General features: G+C 36.4%; 4 protein-coding genes across 4 annotated transcripts in view; all 4 read left to right on the forward strand.

The window, feature by feature from the left end:
- Positions 1-1,774: 1,774 nt before the first annotated feature.
- Positions 1,775-4,242, forward strand: LOC142350354 (serine/threonine-protein kinase Chk1-like). Its single transcript, XM_075402192.1, has 2 exons — positions 1,775-2,002; positions 2,398-4,242. The coding sequence occupies exons 1-2, from the start codon at positions 1,777-1,779 to the stop codon at positions 3,795-3,797; spliced, it is 1,626 nt and encodes a 541-aa protein (XP_075258307.1). The 5' UTR covers positions 1,775-1,776; the 3' UTR covers positions 3,798-4,242.
- A 50-nt stretch (positions 4,243-4,292) lies between these two features.
- On the forward strand, positions 4,293-7,865 carry LOC142350356 (enoyl-CoA delta isomerase 2-like). Its single transcript, XM_075402194.1, has 4 exons — positions 4,293-4,547; positions 4,862-5,221; positions 6,443-6,641; positions 7,345-7,865. The coding sequence occupies exons 1-4, from the start codon at positions 4,322-4,324 to the stop codon at positions 7,769-7,771; spliced, it is 1,212 nt and encodes a 403-aa protein (XP_075258309.1). The 5' UTR covers positions 4,293-4,321; the 3' UTR covers positions 7,772-7,865.
- A 141-nt stretch (positions 7,866-8,006) lies between these two features.
- On the forward strand, positions 8,007-13,842 carry LOC142350355 (RAB6A-GEF complex partner protein 2-like). The gene is made up of 7 exons (XM_075402193.1): positions 8,007-8,569; positions 9,311-9,461; positions 9,726-9,789; positions 9,868-10,083; positions 10,505-10,614; positions 12,770-12,929; positions 13,281-13,842. Exons 1-7 carry the CDS (start codon positions 8,382-8,384, stop codon positions 13,745-13,747), a joined length of 1,356 nt encoding a protein of 451 aa, XP_075258308.1. The 5' UTR covers positions 8,007-8,381; the 3' UTR covers positions 13,748-13,842.
- A 179-nt stretch (positions 13,843-14,021) lies between these two features.
- LOC142350358 (RNA-binding protein pno1-like) overlaps positions 14,022-22,307 on the forward strand; it is an 86,272-nt gene continuing 77,986 nt past the window's right edge. Inside the window, exon 1 of the mRNA XM_075402195.1 lies at positions 14,022-14,194. Within this exon, the coding sequence (XP_075258310.1) occupies positions 14,037-14,194 (158 nt within the window). The 5' untranslated portion in view covers positions 14,022-14,036. The remainder of the gene's footprint in view (positions 14,195-22,307) is intronic.

Below are 22,307 nucleotides of genomic sequence, written 5' to 3' on the forward strand. Positions count from 1 at the left end.
AATAAAGCGATTGCTAGCTGGCATTAGTATTTTTAATTGCTCTTGAGAGAAGTTCATAGCGATTATTGTAAACGTGTCTTTTCTATGCAAAATTTTCGCTTGACAATTTTGACTTTTCGCGTGACTTTTACGCCCTTAACTTTTTGCGTTTCGCGTGATCTAAAATTCTCTCTCAATCACAATTTGAAGCAGCTGAACTCAATTGGCGGCAATTTAATTCTAAATGTCAAATAAAAAGTGCGGCGAAACTGGTGCCATTTTTACTTCATATCTTAATAGTGCTGTATGTTAACCTCTGTGGTTATTTAAAGCGCACCATTGAACTTCTTAGTCTCATTTAGGCTCCCCTCCCTCCTCCTCCCCGCCCCCGACTGAAGCAGGCTGTAATTGATTAGAGCTCCCGCTAGTCGTTCGAGAGCAATTCTTCCGACGTTTAGTCGGTTATGTTTCTTAATAGTCGTTCGGAAGCTGATTTAAGTGTAATTTTTGAATCTAACCGAATATGCAGAATTTGCTCACCAAATAAAAAAATTTTGACACTTCTGTGACTTCTGTTCTTGAACAAATTGGTTTTGGAATATTGATAAAAAAAAACTATTTTGATTCCTTTTACTTCAAATTATTTTTCCAAAAATACATTGAGATTTATCTTCTATTGCTCGCTAGCAAAGGAAACTCAGGTTGATTTCCCCTTCTGTATTCAATTATGAGTAATTTGCTATTGTAGGATTAATTTGGCTGGATCTACTCGTACTTCCGTGCAGTACAGATCGCTTGAAAATTTGAAGTTCTCAGTCACATTAACTTGTTCGGTCGATGTATTGAACAATTAAGTTCTGATTTTCTGTCAGCGTTTATTTTGTTAGTTCGATTTGTGAACTTGTCTGAGCCAGAAGTTAAAGAAGTCTTGTCGATTTTTCAGTTGCTGTAAAATAGAAGCTTCAGTTTCGAAGCGGGCTATTATTGCGTTCTTTATAGTTTTTGAGAAGTCGTTGCATTGAATTAGTGGTCGGTTTCCCGGTCTGTGAAGACTATTGACTTCTCTGGGCTAGTTTGATTTTTCTCTCAATTCGCTGAGAGTACTTTCAGCGCAGTCTTTCTGCGGAAATGAAATCAAAGTGGAAAACGAAATCAGAACGACTGATGGGTAAACAACCCATAAAACCCAGATGTAGATACACGATTCGCTTTACCATTTTTTCTTTACCCAGTCTATGCTAATTCGTATTTGTAAAAAGCCTTTTATCCTCCCATTGTAGGAAAACATTCAATCTCATTTTTTGTTTGATTCAATTGCTCTGAAGGTCATTGGAATCAATTGCAGCTATCGTCCAGCAATGTGTGATTTTTGATTTTTTCAACATTTGATGGACTTTATTGATTGATATTTCGAAAAACTTTGTTTCAAGCCTCTGAGTTTTCATTTGAGGAAGCGTGTAACGTCATTTTTGTCCATCGAAGATTTTGTTCTTGTGATTATTTCTGATCTTGTGACTTTTGGCACCGTCAAATTAGTTTTTTTTTATTGTCTGAATTGAAGCTATTACAAGGAAACTCTTAGAAGAACTACTTTAAGGATTTGGAAAGTCAAGGCTGTCAGCTTTTTGTTCAACCTGAGATTTATAACAGAAATCTGCATTAAATTTAAGTATTTTCTGATTATTGGAATTTTATGAGAAATTAGTCATCAATCTTTTGCCGAACTGTCTTAAAGAATTTATAAGCTCGGATATGTTTTGATGAAGTTTAACGGATTCTCTGTCTTTGCAGATATTTATGAATGATTCAAACGTAGAGAACCGGAACCCTGGTCCCACGCTGTCCGAAAGTGGGGCCACTATACCGAATCAAATCGGTCACAATGTGTTCACAACAACAGAGACTAAACCTTTGGCACAGAATCACGCTGATAATGAGCTCAGAATGCAAGATTTGTCTTTGGAACAACAACCTGAAAAATCCAAGGAGTTTATCAAAGGATGGGAACTCGTAGACGTTCTGGGTAATTTTTTGATGATTGCGGGTTTTTGCATCGGAGGCATCTTTTTTATTAGAGGCAAGATTTTTGCAAGATGGGGTCTCGTTATCAGCTCTCAGCTATTAAGCTTCAAAATTTATCTGTCAAAACTGGCAAAAGCTTAGAAACCTTTGAGGCAAAAACTGGATGTTTCCTCTCAGAACAGAATGTTCTCTCCCAGAACAGATTCTCCTGAACGTTTTTGGTGTAATATTTGTTTGTGCAATGTACGGTTAGCTAGTTTTAGCTACTATTTGTTCGGATCGCACCTGGTGGGGTAGTAATTATGCCCAACTGTTCTTGTTAATAATGAGAAAAATCATGAATGTATATTATTGATAGTCAAATACGAGTTTGTTAGTTTTTTTGAAAAATTTTAGGGGAGGGTGCTTATGGAGAAGTGCATCTTGCCATAAACAAAGAAAACAACATCTACGTAGCAGTTAAAGTTGTTGCATTGTCAGACCAAAACAGAGAGTTAATTCGGAAAGAGACAGGAATTCACAAACTTGTTCAACATAAAAACGTGATCAAATATTTCGGTGACCGACCCACGTCTGATGGCCATCAAATGTATATTTTCTTAGAATATGCAGAAAACGGAGAACTTTTCGATCGAATCGAGCCGGATATTGGAATGCCCAGAAAAGAGGCCTTCAAATATTTCACACAATTACTGGATGGTGTTGAATATTTACATAGCAAAGGTATTGTACATAGAGATTTGAAACCTGAAAATTTGCTTCTAGATAAAGATTGCAATTTGAGAATTTCTGATTTCGGGTTGGCGACTTTGTTTAAAATGAAGGGTAAAGAACGAAAGTTGAATACTCGATGCGGAACTCCGGCTTATCTGGCGCCTGAAATTTTGTCAGGCGGCTATTTTTATGCTGAGCCGATTGATGTATGGTCTTGTGGAATCGTTCTGTCGGCCATGATGACAGGCGAGCTTCCGTGGGACGAACCGACTCTAAATTGTCAAGAATTCAAGCTGTGGTCGGAAAAGAAGTATTATAACACACCTTGGCCTAAAATTGACACAATTGCTTTAGGGTTCTTTCTGAAAATTCTTCATTTGAAACAAGCTGAAAGGCTGACCATACCAAATATAAGAAAAGAAACTTGGTATGTTCGACAAACTCAAGCTGCAAAGGCGTCTAGAAAACGACAATTTTCACCCGGGTCATCGCCCATTGCACACTCGCCTAGTAGACCTTTTAAAATGGCCTGCAATCGAATTGAAAATTCGCCTTGTAGGAGTCCATTGCCGGACTTTAGCCATGGTATGGCTCAAAGCCAGCCGAATATTTCCAGCCCTATCAGAACCCCAGGAAAGGTTTCCCTCGCTAGTGGAGGAGCATCGCCTGAGCTGACACGATCCACAAAAGACTTTATCATGAGCCAGCCGAATGATTTGGGTGCAATATCAGTTACACAAACAGGCCCTGGATCGCAGAAATTCAAAAAAGTAAACCGAATGACCAGATTTTTCACAAAGGGCAGCCAGTCTGAAACTCTGAACCTAATCAAACGGTACCTCGAACATAACGGCATATCTTACAAGTTCGAAGTTAATTTAATCACGGCTTCTGTTATGGATTCGAGATCTAATAGATTAGTGTGGAAAATTGCAGCTATTGGTACTGGCGAGAAAGATTTGAACTTGGTGGACGTTCGAATGTCAAAGGGGTGCGGAATTGAGTTCAAAAAGCAGTTTATCAAGATGAAGAATAAACTGGTTGATATGATAGTGGATTTACCCCTAACTTATATGCTGTAGACGATATTCTTTAATTTCAACGAACAGAACCATAATCGATACAAGAATTATTGGCTGTTATATTAGTAACTTTTTGGGATCTAAAGTAGGGATCAGGAAATGCGAAACGAAGAACCTCATTTTAGAAAAAGTTTAATGTGTTTTGTCTATCAGATTTTGATAATTGTTGATTGTTTATTGTGTCAATGTTGCAATTAAACTTTTTTTCATTGCATTAAAAATGCTTGGTGCCGAGTTTTAAATTTTTAAGTTTTTGTTCTGTGAACGCTCCAAAGTTGTGCTATTGTGTTCTATTTTTTTGGTTCATTTAAAATTTGAGATATGATTTTTATATACTGCTTTGAGTGTTATCTGCAGTTTCATCAACTGTTAAGTTCCAGAATTTGTTAAATTGAGATTATTATAGCAAGGATTTACATCAAGTTCGAGTTGAATTTTAACGTTTCTTTCAGTAAATTGTGCAGAGGAAAAATGTTGGTCATCCGTTTGCTGTGGGCTAGCTGTTTCAAGTTTTAGATTTAGTAATGCCTTCAAATAGAATCATTTCATCAATTACCAAATTCGGAAGTAGGTCGACCCCATTTCTGAAGCCTCATGCAGCGATAGCTAACACAAATTTGCTCCAAAGAATGTCCAAGTCAACTTTGGAAAGCAAGTTTGAAGAGATGTCCTCAAAAGTCAACAGTTTGAAGAAAGATCCCGGTAACGAAGTCAAACTAAAGATGTACGCTCTTTTTAAACAGGCAACACAGGAAAGTTTGATGCTCATTTTGTTTCACTTTAGCCTGACTCCTGTTGTCTTCTAATATTCTGTAAGTATTACTGCATTAGATATTTTTTTTTCTGAAATTTTTGTCCGCTTCACGCAACAATTACATAACATGAGTCGTATTGCTAATAGTTTATTGTAAGTTCGTTGTTTTGCTATCAATGTAAACACTTGAAAAAAGTTCAGAGGAGGGGAGGGGAAAATTCGACACCAGCAATCCTTCAATGCAGCCCTGCTTTTAATTTTTAAAAATGGCTTCTCTAGCTTTTGTTTTTGAAATGAGCATCAAATGTCTAGGGTGCAAACACAACCTCAAAACCCGGAGCTCTCAATTTTGTAGCGAAAGCAAAATGGGACGCATGGACAAACTTGAAAGACATGAGCAAAGATGACGCCATGCAGGAATACGTCAGCGTCGTCGAGGGATTAATAACCAATGAATCGTCGTCTTCCGAGGAATCGAAAGAAACCGGAAAGTCAACGGCAGAATCGAAATTTGAGTTTTTGCTGTATGAAGTGAAAGATGGTTACTGCAAAATAACGTTTAACAGGCCCGAAAAGTACAACGCGATAAACTGGAAATGTTACGAAGAAATCGGAAATGCTTTGAATGAGGCAGCTCAAGATGAAAACGTTGTAGTTGCAGCCATTACAGGTACGAATCAAGTTTACTCAGTCCGTTTGCCATTTTAAATTGCTTGAGTAGTTTAGCTTGTTTAAACGAGTACTCTTGCGTGATACAGTCGAGAAAAGTATTTGAGCTGATATTTGTGTTTATAGTTCATTTGATCAAAGATTATAAGCCAATTTGTGTAGGCAGTTTTTTTGGAATTGTGCAGGCAACATTCCAGTAATTGATCAATTTCATTTTATTCAACTCTTGGGCGCCAATCGCCAGTACGAGTTGTGGAGGATTCTTTACTGCTTGCGATGCAGTTTTGCACTACACTTGGAGGCAAGACATTTCAACACTTTTTCAACTGCTATGGGGCTGACACGGTTGTTTTTTTTGTTCCAAAGTGGTCACTATGGCCCAATATACACTTGAGAAAACATCAGCAATTTTCCCCGAGTTTGTAATGTTCAAAAGTGGCTCATGTTTTGCGCATTTTCTTGGTTTTGTTTGGTTTCTGGTAGGTAACTGCATTTTCAAGTTGCTGGGGGACGTAGCCGACGTTCTTTTTGAAAAGAAATTAAGTAAATTGTAATCGAATTCGTACGGTATTGATCCTTTTGAACGAAGAAATTTCAATTCGTTGATGGTTCTACTGTTCAGGAGTTTTGTCTGAATTTAGAAGTGTAGCAGTCTTTCCAAATTCATTTTTTGACAGTGACAAGGCACAGTGCAATATATGTTTTTTACTCTGCATCAAAGCTGCGATGTTACTTCTTACATTGAAAAGTTTCTACCACAATCACCCCTTTAGCCATCGTTCAATGTCTTTGGTTCTTTCGCAATAGTGATTGTGTCCTCCACCAAGGTTGTGTGGAACGAAGGACAAATTTGGGAGCTGCAAAAGGATTAGACAAAGGAACTGGGTTGTCAGGGTGTAGAACACACCCTTACATCAGCTGAGTCAGCAATTAAGACTACTCGCCTTATATAAGTTGCACAAAATTTGGGGTAAATTGAGAGAACTTGCTTCGAGTCGGCAATTGAGACTACTCGGCCTATATAGGTAGCTCAAAAATGGGGGATAAGTTTTCTTGAGATTCTTTACATAAAAAGTCTAATTTTCTCTTACGAAATCTTTGGGGCATCAAACAGGAATGATATAGAGTTAAGGAGTAAGATATCCGTTTATGATGTTTCAGCGTCATATTATGATTTTAAATTGTAAATTTTGTTGCGCATATTGTATTAATCTGGTTTCAGGCAACGGACCCTTCTACTCAGCGGGCAACGATTTAAGTGGATTCCGACAATTGGCGGAAGAACATGGTGGTGACATTTACAAAGCAGCCGCAGCCGCTGGAGTTCGATTGGAGACATTTGTGGACAGTTTTATCCAGTTTCCGAAGCCATTAGTTGCTTTGGTCAATGGACCGGCCGTGGGAATTCCAGTCACAACATTAGGATAGTTGACGCGCATTTCTGCCTTAAGAAATTTAGAGAATGATTTTCCTCATGAAATATGGAAGTAGAAGAGGATTTCCCTCTTTTTGCAAGTAGAAGCGGTATTTGTTCAAGGAGGCTCTGATATGATTGGCTGAAATACCATCAGTAATTTGCTGAACTAACTTTTCTTTCATTTTCATTTCACCTGAATTTTCTCTTACAAACTAATGTACCTTTAATCAGTAAAGACGGTAAGTCGAAAGGCAAGAAACAAAAAAAAACAGTCTAGGAGATAAAAATGGAGATTGAAAAAAATTTTTTTAGATTGAAAATAATTTCAAAATTATTGATGGTGTTTCAGCAACGAAGTATTCTAACTGGTATTTTGTTTTAAGGACAAGCTGAAAAACGTTTTCTTTTGCTGGCCACTCCATCTGTGTGGATATATGGGGATTGAGGCTCTGTGCTCGATGTCCCTATTTTAACGCCGACGTTAATGCTTAATTTTTTTTTACAATTGAAGCTCTAAACTAGTGTTAACGTTGGGTTCTGGTTCGGGTTAACGCTGAGTTTTGTATTAATACCCAATATAAGAGATAAGTAGAATTTGAGGAAAGGGTTTTCGAGGGAACACTTTATTGAATTTTCTTGATAATGTTTTGAACATTTGTCCTTCAATGGTAAATTAGTAACTTTTAATTTAAAATGCGCGTATCTTCAGGACTTTTCGACATTGTGCTTGCGTCATCAAACGCAACATTCCACACTCCTTTTCCTTCTCTGGGCCAGTCACCTGAAGGTTGTTCATCATACACATTCCCCAAGCTTATGGGCCACGCAAAAGCTGTCGAGTTGCTCATTTACGAAAAGAAAATCACAGCAGTTGAAGCTATGGAGCGAAATATAGTCAACGAAGTTATAGAGCAAAGCGATTTTCAGCGTATTTCACAAGAGAGACTTGAATTTTACGCATCATTGCCTCGGAAAAGTTTGCTTTACTCGAAAGGTTTGATTAGAGATAAACAACGTGAGAAATTGATGGCTGTCAACAAAGAAGAATGCGAGCGTTTAGTTGAAAGATGGACGTCTGAAGAATGTATAAATGCCATTATGAAATTTTTGACCAGGAAACAGTCGAAGATATAAGTTAACGATGTCATATCAACGTGTCTGAACTGTTTGTTAAATTGTTTTAATATATGAGAATATTGTAAATTTCAATGTTCGTAGACTTCTACAATCTCGGCTGACAAAGCGGTCAGTTGTTTTTTGTTTAAAGATTATGAAAACTTCGAATCATCGGTACGTGGCCAATGTCCGAAAAATCGATTTTGTCGGGCATTTTTGCGACCCATGTTTTAAGATAAGAGTTGGAAGCGTTTGGAAACGAGTTAAACTAGGCTTATTTAGTTTCAAAATTGGATGAGTAGTCAAATTTCACAAAGCGCTACCGTGAAAACCTGGGACAATCATTCGTCACTAATTTCCGCGCCATAAGTCACTAAACTCCACACAATGAGTAACTCTTTTCCAATAACTAAGACAGTGTCAATTAGAAATGCAATAAATCCGAATTGGCGATGAATAAGTTAAATGGATAAGCGTTTTTCCTTTATCAGATCTGTGCATACAAATGGGAGTCGACATGGAATAGAGTTTTGCATGTTAAGTTGAAGAGACAACTCTGAATTCTCACAGCTACTGTTTGTTATGGTTCGTATTTTCGTGTCTTTTCAGATGTGATTTATTTTGGGATATGTTGGTTTGCAAAGTTGACTTTGGTCGAGATCCAGTTTTCTTGGCCGGAGAACAGGTCAAGGTGAAGTTGACTATTGAGAATGCCAGAGAAAGCAGTGGTAATTGCGATGTCAGCCAGACAGATGGACAGTCTAACGATGTCCAAGAGGACACACTGGCTATTGCCACTGGTCAACTGGCCTGCAGGTAAGAAAAATATCAGAATATATAGCCAAATTGGAACTATTTTGTTTCCTCCCAGTTTCTTTGCTCCCTCTTAAAAACTGTGTTGTTATATAGCACGTTACTGTATAAAAAATACAGTACATGCGCCTGAGGGCGCAAACTTTATATGCCCACGAAGGTGGTGGGGACTGAAACAGAATAGATCCGCCAAATTATCGTCAAGGCTCATAACAATGTTGCTTTGACATTACAAACATTTCTCCAACGATATCCTACTCGAAAAGCTGTGATGTTGACATATAAGGTTTTTGCATTCGTTTTTACTTAAGAATTGTTGATAGCCGCGGTTCATAGACACGCGCGGAAGAGCTCTGTGCGCTATGTGTTGAATGATAATTAGCTGAGAGTTGCGTCTTGATCTTTTCAGTTGAATTTCATTACCTTTCTAACCATATTTTCACTGTTAACATATTGAGGTGGACACAGTCTGGCGTCAAGAATTTATATATGTAGGCACCAGTCTGGCACCAACAGTACATCATTACAGATTGCATTAGAATCCCTGAAATTAGCTTGTAGATATTTTTCAATATTCAGTATTCTTAAGTTTTAATAGTTGTACTTATCTCTAAGCGTACTTGAATAACAATAAGGCGTTGGTTGTATACCACAATACCATCTTGATAATGTGTTTAGAAATTTATCGGTGTAGCACGATACACAATGCGTTTTTGATGATAGGCGAGTTGCTGATTTTCACAGGTGTGCGGTTAATGGCAACAAAGTGAACAAAGAGGCAGTAGAAGCAAAAATGGCTCAATTCTTCACAAACTCAGACTCAACATCCCTCTCAAATAAAGCAAAGTTCCAATTGGGTGCTGCCAAGTCCAAGACTTCATTCAGCATTGCACAGGTGTCAGTCTTTTCTGTCTTCTGATCTCGCGAAGAAAGCAATAATTGTGTCGAATAGTTAGAAGAATCTTTCTGAGTTGCATTAAGTTACAAAAACTCATGAAGCTCTATACCTTGATTTTATTTAGACGCAAATTTATTTAGCCATTTTCAATGAACTACCAATGTGAGGTTTTGTAAGCTTAGTCACGCATCCTTTAAAGCGGCCTAACAATAGTGATAAAACCATGAATTCTGCAAAAAGTGAACTCCAATGTTATTTTAGGACGAGAAGGGCTACAATGTGTTCTGCACAAAACCAGAAATCATCTGCTGCGATTTGAGCTTAGGTCTGCTCTTCTAAAAATTGTAATAAAAAGCAGCCATTGTTGACATTGTAAGATCTGATCAATTTTGAATTTTTATAGGTCCTCAAGAATCAGTGTCCTTCTCATTCGCTGTTCAACTTCCCCTGTCTTCTGAAATGATTCCGACGTCATTCAACGGACATACTGTCAGATTTACGTATAAACTGCTGTTCGGTTTTCAGAAGGTGGGACAGCCTATGCAGTTGATCAAGTGTCCGATTCGAGTGTTGACACTGTGTAATAGTTTGCACGGGGAGAACCTGTCAGCCATATTGGGTGAGCAGTAACAATTAAGATCTTTTGTGTTGTTATAGCTGCCGAGCCGTTTCGCCATTTGCTGCACTGTAGGAGAGCATCGAAGTTCCATTTTGTCTTTGGCATAGTCACATTTGTGTTCGCGTGAACATAGACAGCATCCGTTCAATTAAATATAAGGTGGTGGCTGATTTTTTTGCCCAACAAGGAAGTATTTATATGGCTAGCTGGCATACTTAAGCTTATTCTTGTTTTCCTTCGTTTTTTTTCAAATTTTCTCGATATCTTCGGCAAACGCGAGATCATCTGTTAACAAATTTCCTATGCGGCAGATAATGACTATTATTTTTAATGCATCGATTTTATGCCACCGTTTGACCAACTGGAAAACACGCCCATTTTAACAATCCTTGTAATAATGTGTTGAATTGCTGTTTTTCAGCTTCGCCAAAAAGTCCCTCAGAAAAGAAAGACGTTGACAATCCTTTTGTTGAAGAGTCGGAGGTGTATCAGAAGTCAACTGAGGAACTGAACCAAAACGTCATAATGCAGGTCAGTACCCACATTTTTTTAAATAGCCGCACAGCGATTGCTGGGGGCTATCATTGGCCTTCTCTTGGTTTTTTACAATCCAAAGAATTTGAATCGTATTGGGGCGCTGTCTTTTTTACGACTCGAAGAGGAGTATTGGAGAAGTCCTTTTTTTAATCAATCTTATTGGAGTGATTTTTGAAGCGGGAAATGAAACGCGTGAAAAATTTTGGAGTGATTTTGGTGCGGAACAAAAGTGAAAAGCGGAGCTAAAAGAGAGTGTTTTTTGTTCATACCGCTGTTTTTGAGAGAGCGAGAAATTGATGTGTGAAAAAATTTTCTCTAAGCGAGCGAAATTTTTTTGTTCACGTGACTGTTTTTTTGTTTTAATGCTTTAAGTGGCATTTGGATAGAAGCTTTTTACCTAATGAGTTTTCAAAATACCAATTGACTAAAGTGTTCTTGGTATTTATCATTTTTTTCTGAGGAAAATGGACAGGAAATTTTAAAACCATTTTTTAATAGCCGCACAGCGATAGCTGGGCTATTATTGGCCTTCTCTTGGTTTTTTTTTATTTCGTCGTCATGATTTTTGTTACGACCATATGACGTCACAGCCACTTTTTGTTCATTCGTTCATTCAATTTCAACTGAATTGCATGCGTGACTTCATTTTTCGCTCTTAGTGGAGCGAGTTTTTTTGTTCATTCGCGTGATTAAATTTTTGGTCACATTTGACTTACCTCACTCTCATAAATGACTTCCTCACTTTGAAATTGACTTTTATTTACTCTAATTCAAAGAGAAGATCAAATGGGTGTGTGTCACTCTAAATGAAGGTTATTTGAGTCAGCTGACCTTATTCGGCTTTATGTTTCCTTGTACTATTAAAAAAACAAGTTAAAAAACTCAAGTTTTTCTCTTTTTTGTTGAATTTGTTTTTGAATGCCGTTTCTTCTTCCTTACTTTTTAATGGTTTTTGTGGAGGTTCAGGGATCATAATAGTTGTTCCAATTGTTTAGTCATAAATTTGGGCTATTTTTTCCTTCAAGTCGTTTCCGGAGTTCTTCCGGCTATGTTTTTTTTAAGATCTGTTCACACATTTTCATGATTTTTGAAGTCAAATTGCAGTAGTGATTTTGGTCACACCGAAACAGGAAATGGAGCGAAAAAGCGAGTGGTTTTGCCGCGTGAATTTTTTTCGCTCTAATTTTAAGGTAGAGTGAGGAAACGGTTTTTGAACAAAAATTCGCTTTCTCGCAAGTGGTTCACATGCGCCAATTTCACTTTGGTTTTTACTGTTTTTTTCGATTTTTTTGATCGGATTTTTTCCTAAATGGTTTTTCCGATTCACTCATAGTCCGTTCTAGGTCTAGTTTTTTTAGTCAATGAAGGTTCTTTGAATTGTACGTCAAGACTTGTCCTGCTATGTTTTTTTTATTTCGTCAAGATTTTTGTTAGGACATATGACGTCACAGCCACTTCTTGTGCATTCGTTCATGCAATTTCAACTGAATTGCGTGCGTGACGTCATTTTAAGCGCGAGTTTTTTTTGTTCTTTCGCGTGATTAAATTTTTGGTCACACTTGACTTACCTCACTCTCAAAAATGACTTCCTCACTTTGAAATTGAATTTTATTTACTTTAATTCAAAGAGAAGTCAAATGGCTGTGCCACTCTAAATGAAGGTTATTTGAGAGCAGCTAATAGAGGCAGCGAAAACTTATACAGATTTTTAATCAAAATATAACTAATCAGCCTTCAATGAAAAGACGAATTTTTTGGTCTGTCTTTGTTACTGTTTTTTTTTGAGACAGCAGATCTACGAAGCTATTGCGGCTATTTTCTGGCAATCTGCAGGCTATGCTTGTTCTTTTTGTGATTAACAACGCGTCCTATCTTTGTGAATGTAAATAAACCAAGGCCTTAAATCCCTATTTTGTTTTTCTGGCTTCTACTCAATTATAGGATCTTCACTTTTATCGACTCCACAATTTTGGTGGGTGGAGCATCTGATTCATGCTTGATTTGCGTCTTATATAATAGGATCCATGGTACAAAAGGATAGGACATGAGAGGTCGAATTATTTTCGCGGGTCAAATGATTTTCGTGATTCGAACGATTTTTGTGGGAAGTCACTGAGTTTTTTTTTGGGATAATCGAAGTGTTTTGTAGGCTGAAATTGCGATGCAGAGTTTGAGTCACAGGGGTGTCAATGGAAGTATTAGTGGTGGTGGGAATGGTCACGTCACATACAGTGTTCGGAATGGACAAACAGAGATTGCCAAGTTCTCTCTAGCCAAGTCATGCTTCCGCATTGGAGAAGAGATTAATGGTTAGATTTTTTGGCTTCCTAATTTTGATCGGATTTCTTCAGAAACTTGTGTAAATTTAGATGTTTATTACGGCAGAATGTACGTATGGAGGTGTTAATAGATGTCATGCTATTTTTGGGGGGGATTTGTCGGCTTTGCGAAAAAGATGCTTCTGCCTCTAGTTGCAACTTTCATTGCTATAATTGTTACCTAATTTATTTCGACAGATTTTTATATTTTTGTTACTTGCGTAAGTACTGTTACGGTTCATCTTTGAGAAACGAATTGAATTAATTACACTATTCTCTTTGCTGTCCATTACTGTTATTATTCATAAATAATATTGTTAATCAAATTAAATATTGTTGCAGGTTTCTTTGAATTCAACCCTTTCCCGCGGTACTGTCTACAATACACTGTGAGCTTGCAATGTGAAGAAAAGCTGTCCGAACAGTTCCGACTCGATTCCTTGTCAACGGCGCAACCAGAGTCGTTCGGATCCAAATGCGAATACGTTGCAGATCTCTCACAATGTGAAGTTTCTTTGCCGATTCCTCATTCCGTTACTCCATCTTTTTCCACAGAATTGGTGTCCTTTTCATGGAGCTTACAATTCACGTTTATAATATCAACTGAAAGTCATCCTGACATCGCGACGAAGTTCACGAACACTTCGTTTGATGAAGAAAACGACGATCAAATTATAAATTACGGTTCGCCTTCCAATTACGAGACGTTTTCGTGGACGTTGCCTATAACGCTGTTACCCAACAATCCGTTCAGGCTTCAAAGTTGCTCAACAGCTTTGAAGCGGCACCATATCTTAAATATGAGTTGAATTGTAATATTGTAAATAATGTCAATTTTATGGGGATTTTGATTGTGTATTGTTTATTTATTGTATTCAAAAGCAAATTGAGATAATTTAATTGGTTTTTGCGGAACATTAACAGATGAAGCAAGTCTTGTGCAATTAAGTTTTCCAGGAATTGATTATCAATTTTTGGAAGTATCACTAGAAGTTTAGTGTCGTAATCCATCAGTTAAGCCCAGTTTTGGTTTTTCACTAGTTTGTGATTTTGTCTACGCGTTGAATAAGCTTCGAATTGTTTGCTAAAAATCACGTAATGGCCATTTTCAGACGTGATTTGGCTGTGTTGATGGATACAACGATGGAATCTATAACTGTGCTTCCACCTGTAATGAAACCTATAGGGGTTTCGGAGAGCGATTTGGAAGAAGGTGTCAAACAGGAGACGAGAACTCTACGGGTTCCCTCCAACAGGTTAATATAACTGGACAGAAAAGAAGTGTCCTGAAAGGATAGGATTTGCCTTAAAATTTCTGATCATAAATAGGATCGTGAAATTGTACCTTTTAATGTTGAACACTTTGTAGTACTGTGATTAATTGCTCTCGAACAAAGTTCGTAGCAATTATTGTAAACGTGTTGGTCTTTTTTATGCAAAATTTTTTGCTTGACCGTTTTTGCGTTTTTCTAGAACATTCTTAAGTGTCTTTTTCACGCTTTCGTTCATTTTTGAGTGATTTCTTTTGTTCTCACTCCGAAGTAAAGCTTGTTGCTAAAATAAAAACGATTGCAGCATTGCAACAAGAAGGGACCGATAGCCTAGTGGGCAGTGCTTCTGGTGAGGGATCGGGAGGTGCATGGTTCGAATCCCGGTGTGGTGAACTCTTTTTGTGACCATAAAGAAAAATTCATCTAGACTAGAGCACCTGAATTAAATTTACTTTTCTTCCTCGCAAACGGGATGAAGAGCTGTTAGGGATTTAAGTTCTCTTAGGATCTGAAGTTCTCTTAAGAGTGATTTAATTAATTCTCTTAGAAATTTACGCTTTACCAGTCTCTATGAATGTGATTCACCAAAACTGTTTTGAAGAGACAATTTTATGGTGTGAAGGGAGGTTCTTAATCTTAATCTTAAAAGTTTGACCCTCAGTCGAACCTCCACCTGGGGATTTGGACAGACCTCTCGTCCAGACCTCCCAACCCCCGCCCCTACCCCCATTAATACTAGCATGGCTAAACCCCAGCTGGGTACTAGCAACCGATCGCCAGTCGTTTGAGAGCAATTCGCCTGTTGTTAGTCGGTTATGTTTAATGGTTGTGATTACAACGCTGGGTATTGGGGTTTTAACCTCTTCGTTGTCAAAACTTTTTGTATCTAAAATTTTTCTCAATGATACACCCCTTTGAATTAAAGTTTTTAACGTGACCGCGATAACTTTTTTCCATTTCAGATTTGTTTCTATCTCTATGCTACTGCAATCAAATCCTATTTGCAGCTATTCCGGCAGTCTGCGGGCTATTTTTTTCCAATAACCGCACAGCGATGGCTGGGGCTATTATTGGTCTTCTCTTGGTTTTTATTTCGTCATCAGGTTTTTTGTTACGACCATATTACGTCACATCCACTTGGAATCTGCTTTTTGTTCATTCATTAATGCAATTTCAACTGAAGTGCGTGCTTGACGTTTTTGTTCACTTAGTGGAGCGAATTTTTTTGTTTATTTGCGTGGTTAGGTTTTTGGTCACACGTGACTTTACCTCACTCTCAAAAATGACTTCCTCATCTTGAAATTGACTTTTATTTAATTTAATTGAAGGGGATAAGGTCAAATGGGTGTGTGTCACTCTAAATGCAGGTTATTTGAGAGCAGCTAATAGACCCAGAAATAACTTATACAGATTCTTAATCAAATTGTAACATCTCATCCTCTAATGAAAAGAGGAAGTTTTTTGATATTTGTTTTAATGTTTTTTAAGACGTTCTTTAGATCTACGAAGCTATTTAGGCTATTTTTAGCAATCTGCCAGCTGTGTTTTTTCTACTTTGGCGGATAAAAATGTGTTGCGCTTTACCGTAAGTCACAACTTGTTCATTATTTTGCATGAAATCGTTTTGACTCTAGGCTGGTTTTGTTCTTTGCTTCTTCTGATCAAAGTGCTTCCGATTAAAGTGCAAAGCAATATAAATTGAACGGAGTCATAAAAACCAAATCAGGAGTAGAAACGCGATGCAGCCCAGTTTTAGATGTCTTCTACTTGATTTTTTCTAATGCTTAATGGTATTAGTGCTCACCCCATTTAGCCCCTCATAGTGTGTCAAACTAGAATATCCAATCAAAATAGCGCGCGCATAATAATTTTTAATACGAAAACTAATTTCAATTTTGTCTGTTCTTCCAATCCCAATTGGTGGTGTGGGAATCAATTACGGCTATTTTCCGCTTATGTTTTGCTATCGAAACCCTGAGCAAGTCTATTTCGCTTTTGGCTTTTTATGTGGCATAGTTTACTTGCTCCGTTGTTTTTTTTTATCTTGAGTAAGTGTTTAATCTTAGCTTGGTGCATCTTTCTGTTTATTCGCTCGAGGTCTTTTTGGTTACATTTCCTTATGGTGGTCTACTCTTTCGTATGATTACTGATTAGTTTTTTATCGATTGGATAATTAAAGTTGGCTGAATTTTTTGGAGTAGTTTTACATTTTAGTGACTAACTCCGGTTTTTTTCACCAGATATTTCTGTCCTTGAACATATTTTTGTATCCGTAATGTTGAGAAAAACGTTATGTTCTACTATTTCTGTATAATCACTGAATTTTTATCTGTTGATTATGTTTCTTTTGCCAATTAAGTTTTCACCTGAAGAATGGATCAATCAAGGTGTCAATTTTATGGCGCAAACTTGCAGCTTTTTTTGTGGATAATGTGTTTCATATTTTGATTTTATTGTTTCAGTTTGAGTGAATTATATATAATAATAAAGTTGAATATTGTTAGCTGGCTTTTTAAATTGAATCATATCTCTGAACTGGTGTTGTACACTATCTTAATAAATATGTTCTAGATTGTTCTGGTTTTCGTTTCTAGTAACATTCCGATTCTGAACATCTTTTGGGTGATAATTAATTTCTCAATGATTTATTTTATTACGGATTAAGGAATCATGGTATTAATTTTCGCTGAATTTATTTTTCTTGCTATTGAAACTTCGCGCTTGAAGTATTGACTCAATACTCTTGAACCATTGTGCTGTAGTTTGATAAATGTTCTTTGTCACCTTAGTTTTTGCTTGTTTTCAACTGGCGTTGCAATTTATCAAACAACTTAAGTTGACAGTTGGAGAATTTCTCTGCTGTGTTTCAAATCTTTATCTTTGTATTTGGGCACAGTTTTAAAATAAGTTTTATGAACTCCACTGGTTAATGAATTTCCTCAGTTGTTATTTTGGGTTAAACGTTGATGTTATGCCACTGAGATGAGTTGCTGATTTTTATTACTATCTGACTATAGATTGATCAAAACGACAGAATCTCCTCTACGTCAATAAATGGTATTTTGACCCATTTTCTATTATTTTGGACTGCTGACCCAAATGATGTTTTGCCGTCTTTCGTATCATCACTGATTGCTCATCTGATACATTGATAATTTTTGTCTTTGCTAGCTGGCTTTCTAGAAATTGAATCATTTTTGTGAAATAGTTTTGAATACTATCTCAATAGATTTTTTTTCTTGTTTGTTCTGGGTTTTTTTTCTAGTTTTATGATTAACATCTTTCGGGTATGAATGCATGATATTCAGTTTTTGCTGAATTCTTTTTTACTATTGAGTTTTCGCACTTGAGGTTTTGACTCAATAGTTTTGAATCATTGTGCTGTAGTGTGATAAATGTTCCTTGTCACCTTAGTTTTTGCTCGTTTTCAAATGGCGTTGCAATTTATCAAACTAATTAAGTTGACAGTTGGAGAATTTCTCTGCTGTGTTTCAAATCTTTATCTTTGTATTTGGGCACAGTTTTAAAATAAGTTTTATGAACTCCACTGGTTTATGAATTTGCTCAGTTGTTTTTTTGGTTAAACGTTTTTTTGGTTAAACGTTGATGTTATCCCACTGAGATGAGTTGCTGATTTTTATTACTATCTGACTATAGATTGATGAAAACGACTGAATCCCCTCTCCGTCAATAATTGGTATTTTGCCCCATTTTCTATTTTTTTGGACTGCTGACCCAAATGATGTTTTGACGTCTTTTGTATCATCACTGGTTGCTCATCTGATTCATTGATAATTTTTGTCTTTGCTAGCCGGCTTTCTAGAAATGGAATCATTTTTGTGAAATTGTTTTGAAAACTATCGCAATAGATTTTTTTTCTAGTTTGTTCTGGGTTCTATTTCTAGTTTTGTGATTTAACATCTTTCGGGTATGAATGAATGATATTAAGTTTTTGCTGAATTTTTTTACTTTTGAATTTTTGCCATTGAGGTTTTGACTTAATAATCGTTGACTTCAGGTTTTGACTCAATACTTTTGAATCATTGTGCTGTAGTGTGATAAATGTTCCTTGTCACCTTAGTTTTTGCTCGTTTTCAAATGGCGTTGCAATTTATCAAACTAATTAAGTTGACAGTTGGAGAATTTCTCTGCTGTGTTTCAAATCTTTATCTTTGTATTTGGGCACAGTTTTAAAATAAGTTTTATGAACTCCACTGGTTAATGAATTTCCTCAGTTGTTATTTTGGGTTAAACGTTGGTTATCCCACTGAGGTGAGTTGCCGATTTTTATTACTATCTGAGTACGGATTGATGAAAAACGACTGAATCCCCTCTCCGTCAATAATTGGTATTTTGCCCCATTTTCTATTTTTTTGGACTGCTGACCCAAATGATGTTTTGACGTCTTTTGTATCATCACTGGTTGCTCATCTGATACATTGATAATTTTTGTCTTTGCTAGCCGGCTTTCTAGAAATGGAATCATTTTTGTGAAATTGTTTTGAAAACTATCGCAATAGATTTTTTTTTCTAGTTTGTTCTGGGTTCTATTTCTAGTTTTGTGATTTAACATCTTTCGGGTATGAATGAATGATATTAAGTTTTTGCTGAATTTTTTTACTTTTGAATTTTTGCCATTGAGGTTTTGACTTAATAATCGTTGACTTCAGGTTTTGACTCAATACTTTTGAATCATTGTGCTGTAGTGTGATAAATGTTCCTTGTCACCTTAGTTTTTGCTCGTTTTCAAATGGCGTTGCAATTTATCAAACTAATTAAGTTGACAGTTGGAGAATTTCTCTGCTGTTTCAAATCTTTATCTTTGTTTTTTTTGCACAGTTTTAAAATAAGTTTTATGAACTCCACTGGTTTATGAATTTCCTCAGTTGTTATTTTCGGTTAAACGTTGGTTATCCCACTGAGGTGAGTTGCCGATTTTTATTACTATGTGACTATAGATTGATGAAAACGACTGAATACCCTCTCCGTCAATAATTGGTATTTTGCCCCATTTTCTATTTTTTTGGACTGCTGACCCAAATGATGTTTTGCCGTCTTTCGTATCTTCACTGATTGCTCATCTGATACATTGATAATTTTTGTCTTTGCTAGCTGGCTTTCTAGACATTGAATCATTTTTGTGAAATAGTTTTTGTGAAATTTTTACCTCAATATATTTTCTAGTTTGTTTGGGTTCTATTTGTAGTTTTATGATGTAACATCTTTCGGGTATGATTGAATGATATTAAGTGTTTGCTGATTTTTTTTACTTTTGAATTTTTGCCATTGAGGTTTTGACTTAATAATCGTTGACTCAATAATCGTTGACTTCAGGTTTTGACTCAATACTTTTGAATCATTGTGCTGTAGTGTGATAAATGTTCCTTGTCACCTTAGTTTTTGCTCGTTTTCAAATGGCGTTGCAATTTATCAAACTAATTAAGTTGACAGTTGGAGAATTTCTCTGCTGTGTTTCAAATCTTTATCTTTGTATTTGGGCACAGTTTTAAAATAAATTTTATGAACTCCACTGGTTAATGAATTTCCTCAGTTGTTATTTTGGGTTAAACGTTGGTTATCCCACTGAGGTGAGTTGCCGATTTTTATTACTATCTGAGTACGGATTGATGAAAAACGACTGAATCTCCTCTCCGTCAGTAATTGGTATTTTGCCCCATTTTCTTTTATTTTGGACTGCTGACCCAAATGTTTTGCCGTCTTTCGTATCATCACTGATTGCTCATCTGATACATTGATAATTTTTGTCTTTGCTAGCTGGCTTTCTAGAAATTGAATCTTTTTTGTGAAATAGTTTTTGTGAATTACTACCTCAATAAATTTTCTAGTTTGTTTGGGTTCTATTTGTAGTTTTATGATGTAACATCTTTCGGGTATGATTGCATGATTTTAAGTTTTTGCGGAATTCTTCTTTTACTATTTAATTTGCGCACTTGATGTTTTGACTAATAATCGTTGACTCAATAATCGTTGACTTGAGGTTTTAACTCAATACTTTTGAATCATTGTGCTGTAGTGTGATAAATATTCCTTGTCACCTTAATTTTTTGCTCGAATACGTTTTTGTACTGAATTCAATTTTTGGCTTTTGAGTCTTCGAAGGTGAAGTATGCACTTCATAATCGTTTGTCTTCGTTGTAGCTGTACTGTTTTAATTATTCGCCTGAAGTCCTCTGCTGTGCTTTTGGGCTTCGGTTTTTGAGATTGCTCGGGAGTTGCTTTGAAATACATTGTAATGTTATCCCATTGATACAACCAACTGATTTCTTTTCTTAGCTGAAAGTAATCCCTCCTATTGTTTTCTTCTTCACATTGTACATGACAGATTTATTGTTCTGCTAGCGCCAGTGTCGCAACTGTTTTTCCTTATGACTTTGTTGGCGTTGCAAATTATTCATCAATCAAATCATTTTTTGTTGCTTTATCTTTGTATCCTCGGATTATCCTCTGACATTAATTGGCAATTTGTCTCATTTTCTCTGATATCGGACTGCTGACTCAAGTGATGTTTTACCATCTTTCGTATGATCATTGATTAATTTCTTATCTGAAACATTGATAGTTTATGTCTTCGCTAGCTGGCTCTTTAAGCTAAGCTTTGAAAAGTATTGAATACTATCAATAATTGTTATCTGGATTCTGTTTCTAGTTTATGTTGTAACATCTTTCGGGTATGAATGCATGATATTAGTTTTTTGCTGAATTCTTTTTTTGGCTAATGGGTCTTCGCACATGAAGTATTGACTGAACAGTCGTTAATCTTCATGGTAGCTGCTATTCTTATGACTCACCTGACGTTCTAAGCTTTGCGTCTGGGGTTTTGCTTGGAAGATGCCCTGAATTACATTCTGATTTTATCCCACTCATGCGACCAACTGGTTCTTTTATTTAGCCCAAAGTTATCTTTTTATTTTTTCTGCTCCACATAGTAGAAAGAATTATTGTTCTGCTATCGCTAGTCTCGCAACTGTTTTTCCCCTGTGACCTTGCTTGCGTTCCAAATAATCATCAATCTAATCAGTATGCCTTTTGGAGAATTTCGCTGCTTCTCAGATCTATATCTTTGTAAAATTTATGGGTTCTACTGTTTTGTGGGTTTGCTCAGTTGTTTTTTTTTGTTGTGTTCAAGTTTGATTTTATCCCACTGATGTGACTTCCTGTTTTTGGGTTTCGGTTTTTGAGTTTGCTTAGACGTTGCTCTGAATCACATTCTAGTTTTTTCCCACTGATGCGACCAACTACTATCTGACTTTATTTTGAATGTTATTTGATTTTCGAGTATAACGACTGAATCTCTTCTCCGTCATTAGTTGGGACTTTTTCCCATTTTCTCTATAGGTCTACTGACTCAAATTATGTTTTACCACTTTTCGTATGATTACTAATTAATTTCGTTCGGATACACTGATTGCTTGTCTTCGTAAGCTGGCTTTTTAAGATGAATCTTTTTGATCTGGATTCCGTTTCTAGTTCATTAATAGTTCATCATTCATCTTTCGGGTATGAATGCAGAACATTAATTTTCTACTGAATACCTTTTTTGGCTTTTGAGTTTTCGAAGGTGAATGACGCACTTAATAATCGTTTTTCTTCGTCGTAGCTGTACTATTCTAATGATTCGCCTGAAGTCCACTGCTGTGGTTTTAGGCTTCGGTTTTTGAGTTTGCTCGGGAGTTGCTTTGAAATACATTGTGATGTTATCCCATTCATATAACCAACTCATTTACTTAGCTAAAAAATAATCCCACCTATTTTTGGCTGCATCATAGAGTATCTGACAGAGTTGTTGTTCTGTCATCGCTAGTGTCTCAACTTATTTTCCTGGGGACCTTGTTGAGATCTTTCAACTGGTTTGCAAATAATCATCAATCTAATTGGTTTGCGTTTTGGAGAATTCGCTGCTTTTCAAATCTTAATCTTTTTAGTTTTTATGAGTTTTACTGGTTTAAGTGTTTGCTCAGTTGTATTTTGTTGTTGGGTCAACGGTTATCCCACTGATATGATTTCTTGATTTTTTACTATCTGACTATATTGTGATTGTTGTTTGATTTTCTCATATAGCAACTGAATCTTCTCCGTC

The sequence above is a fragment of the Convolutriloba macropyga genome, chromosome 12 (genome assembly GCF_964194025.1).
Source record: "Convolutriloba macropyga chromosome 12, txConMacr16.3, whole genome shotgun sequence".
Lineage (NCBI taxonomy): Eukaryota > Metazoa > Xenacoelomorpha > Acoela > Convolutidae > Convolutriloba > Convolutriloba macropyga.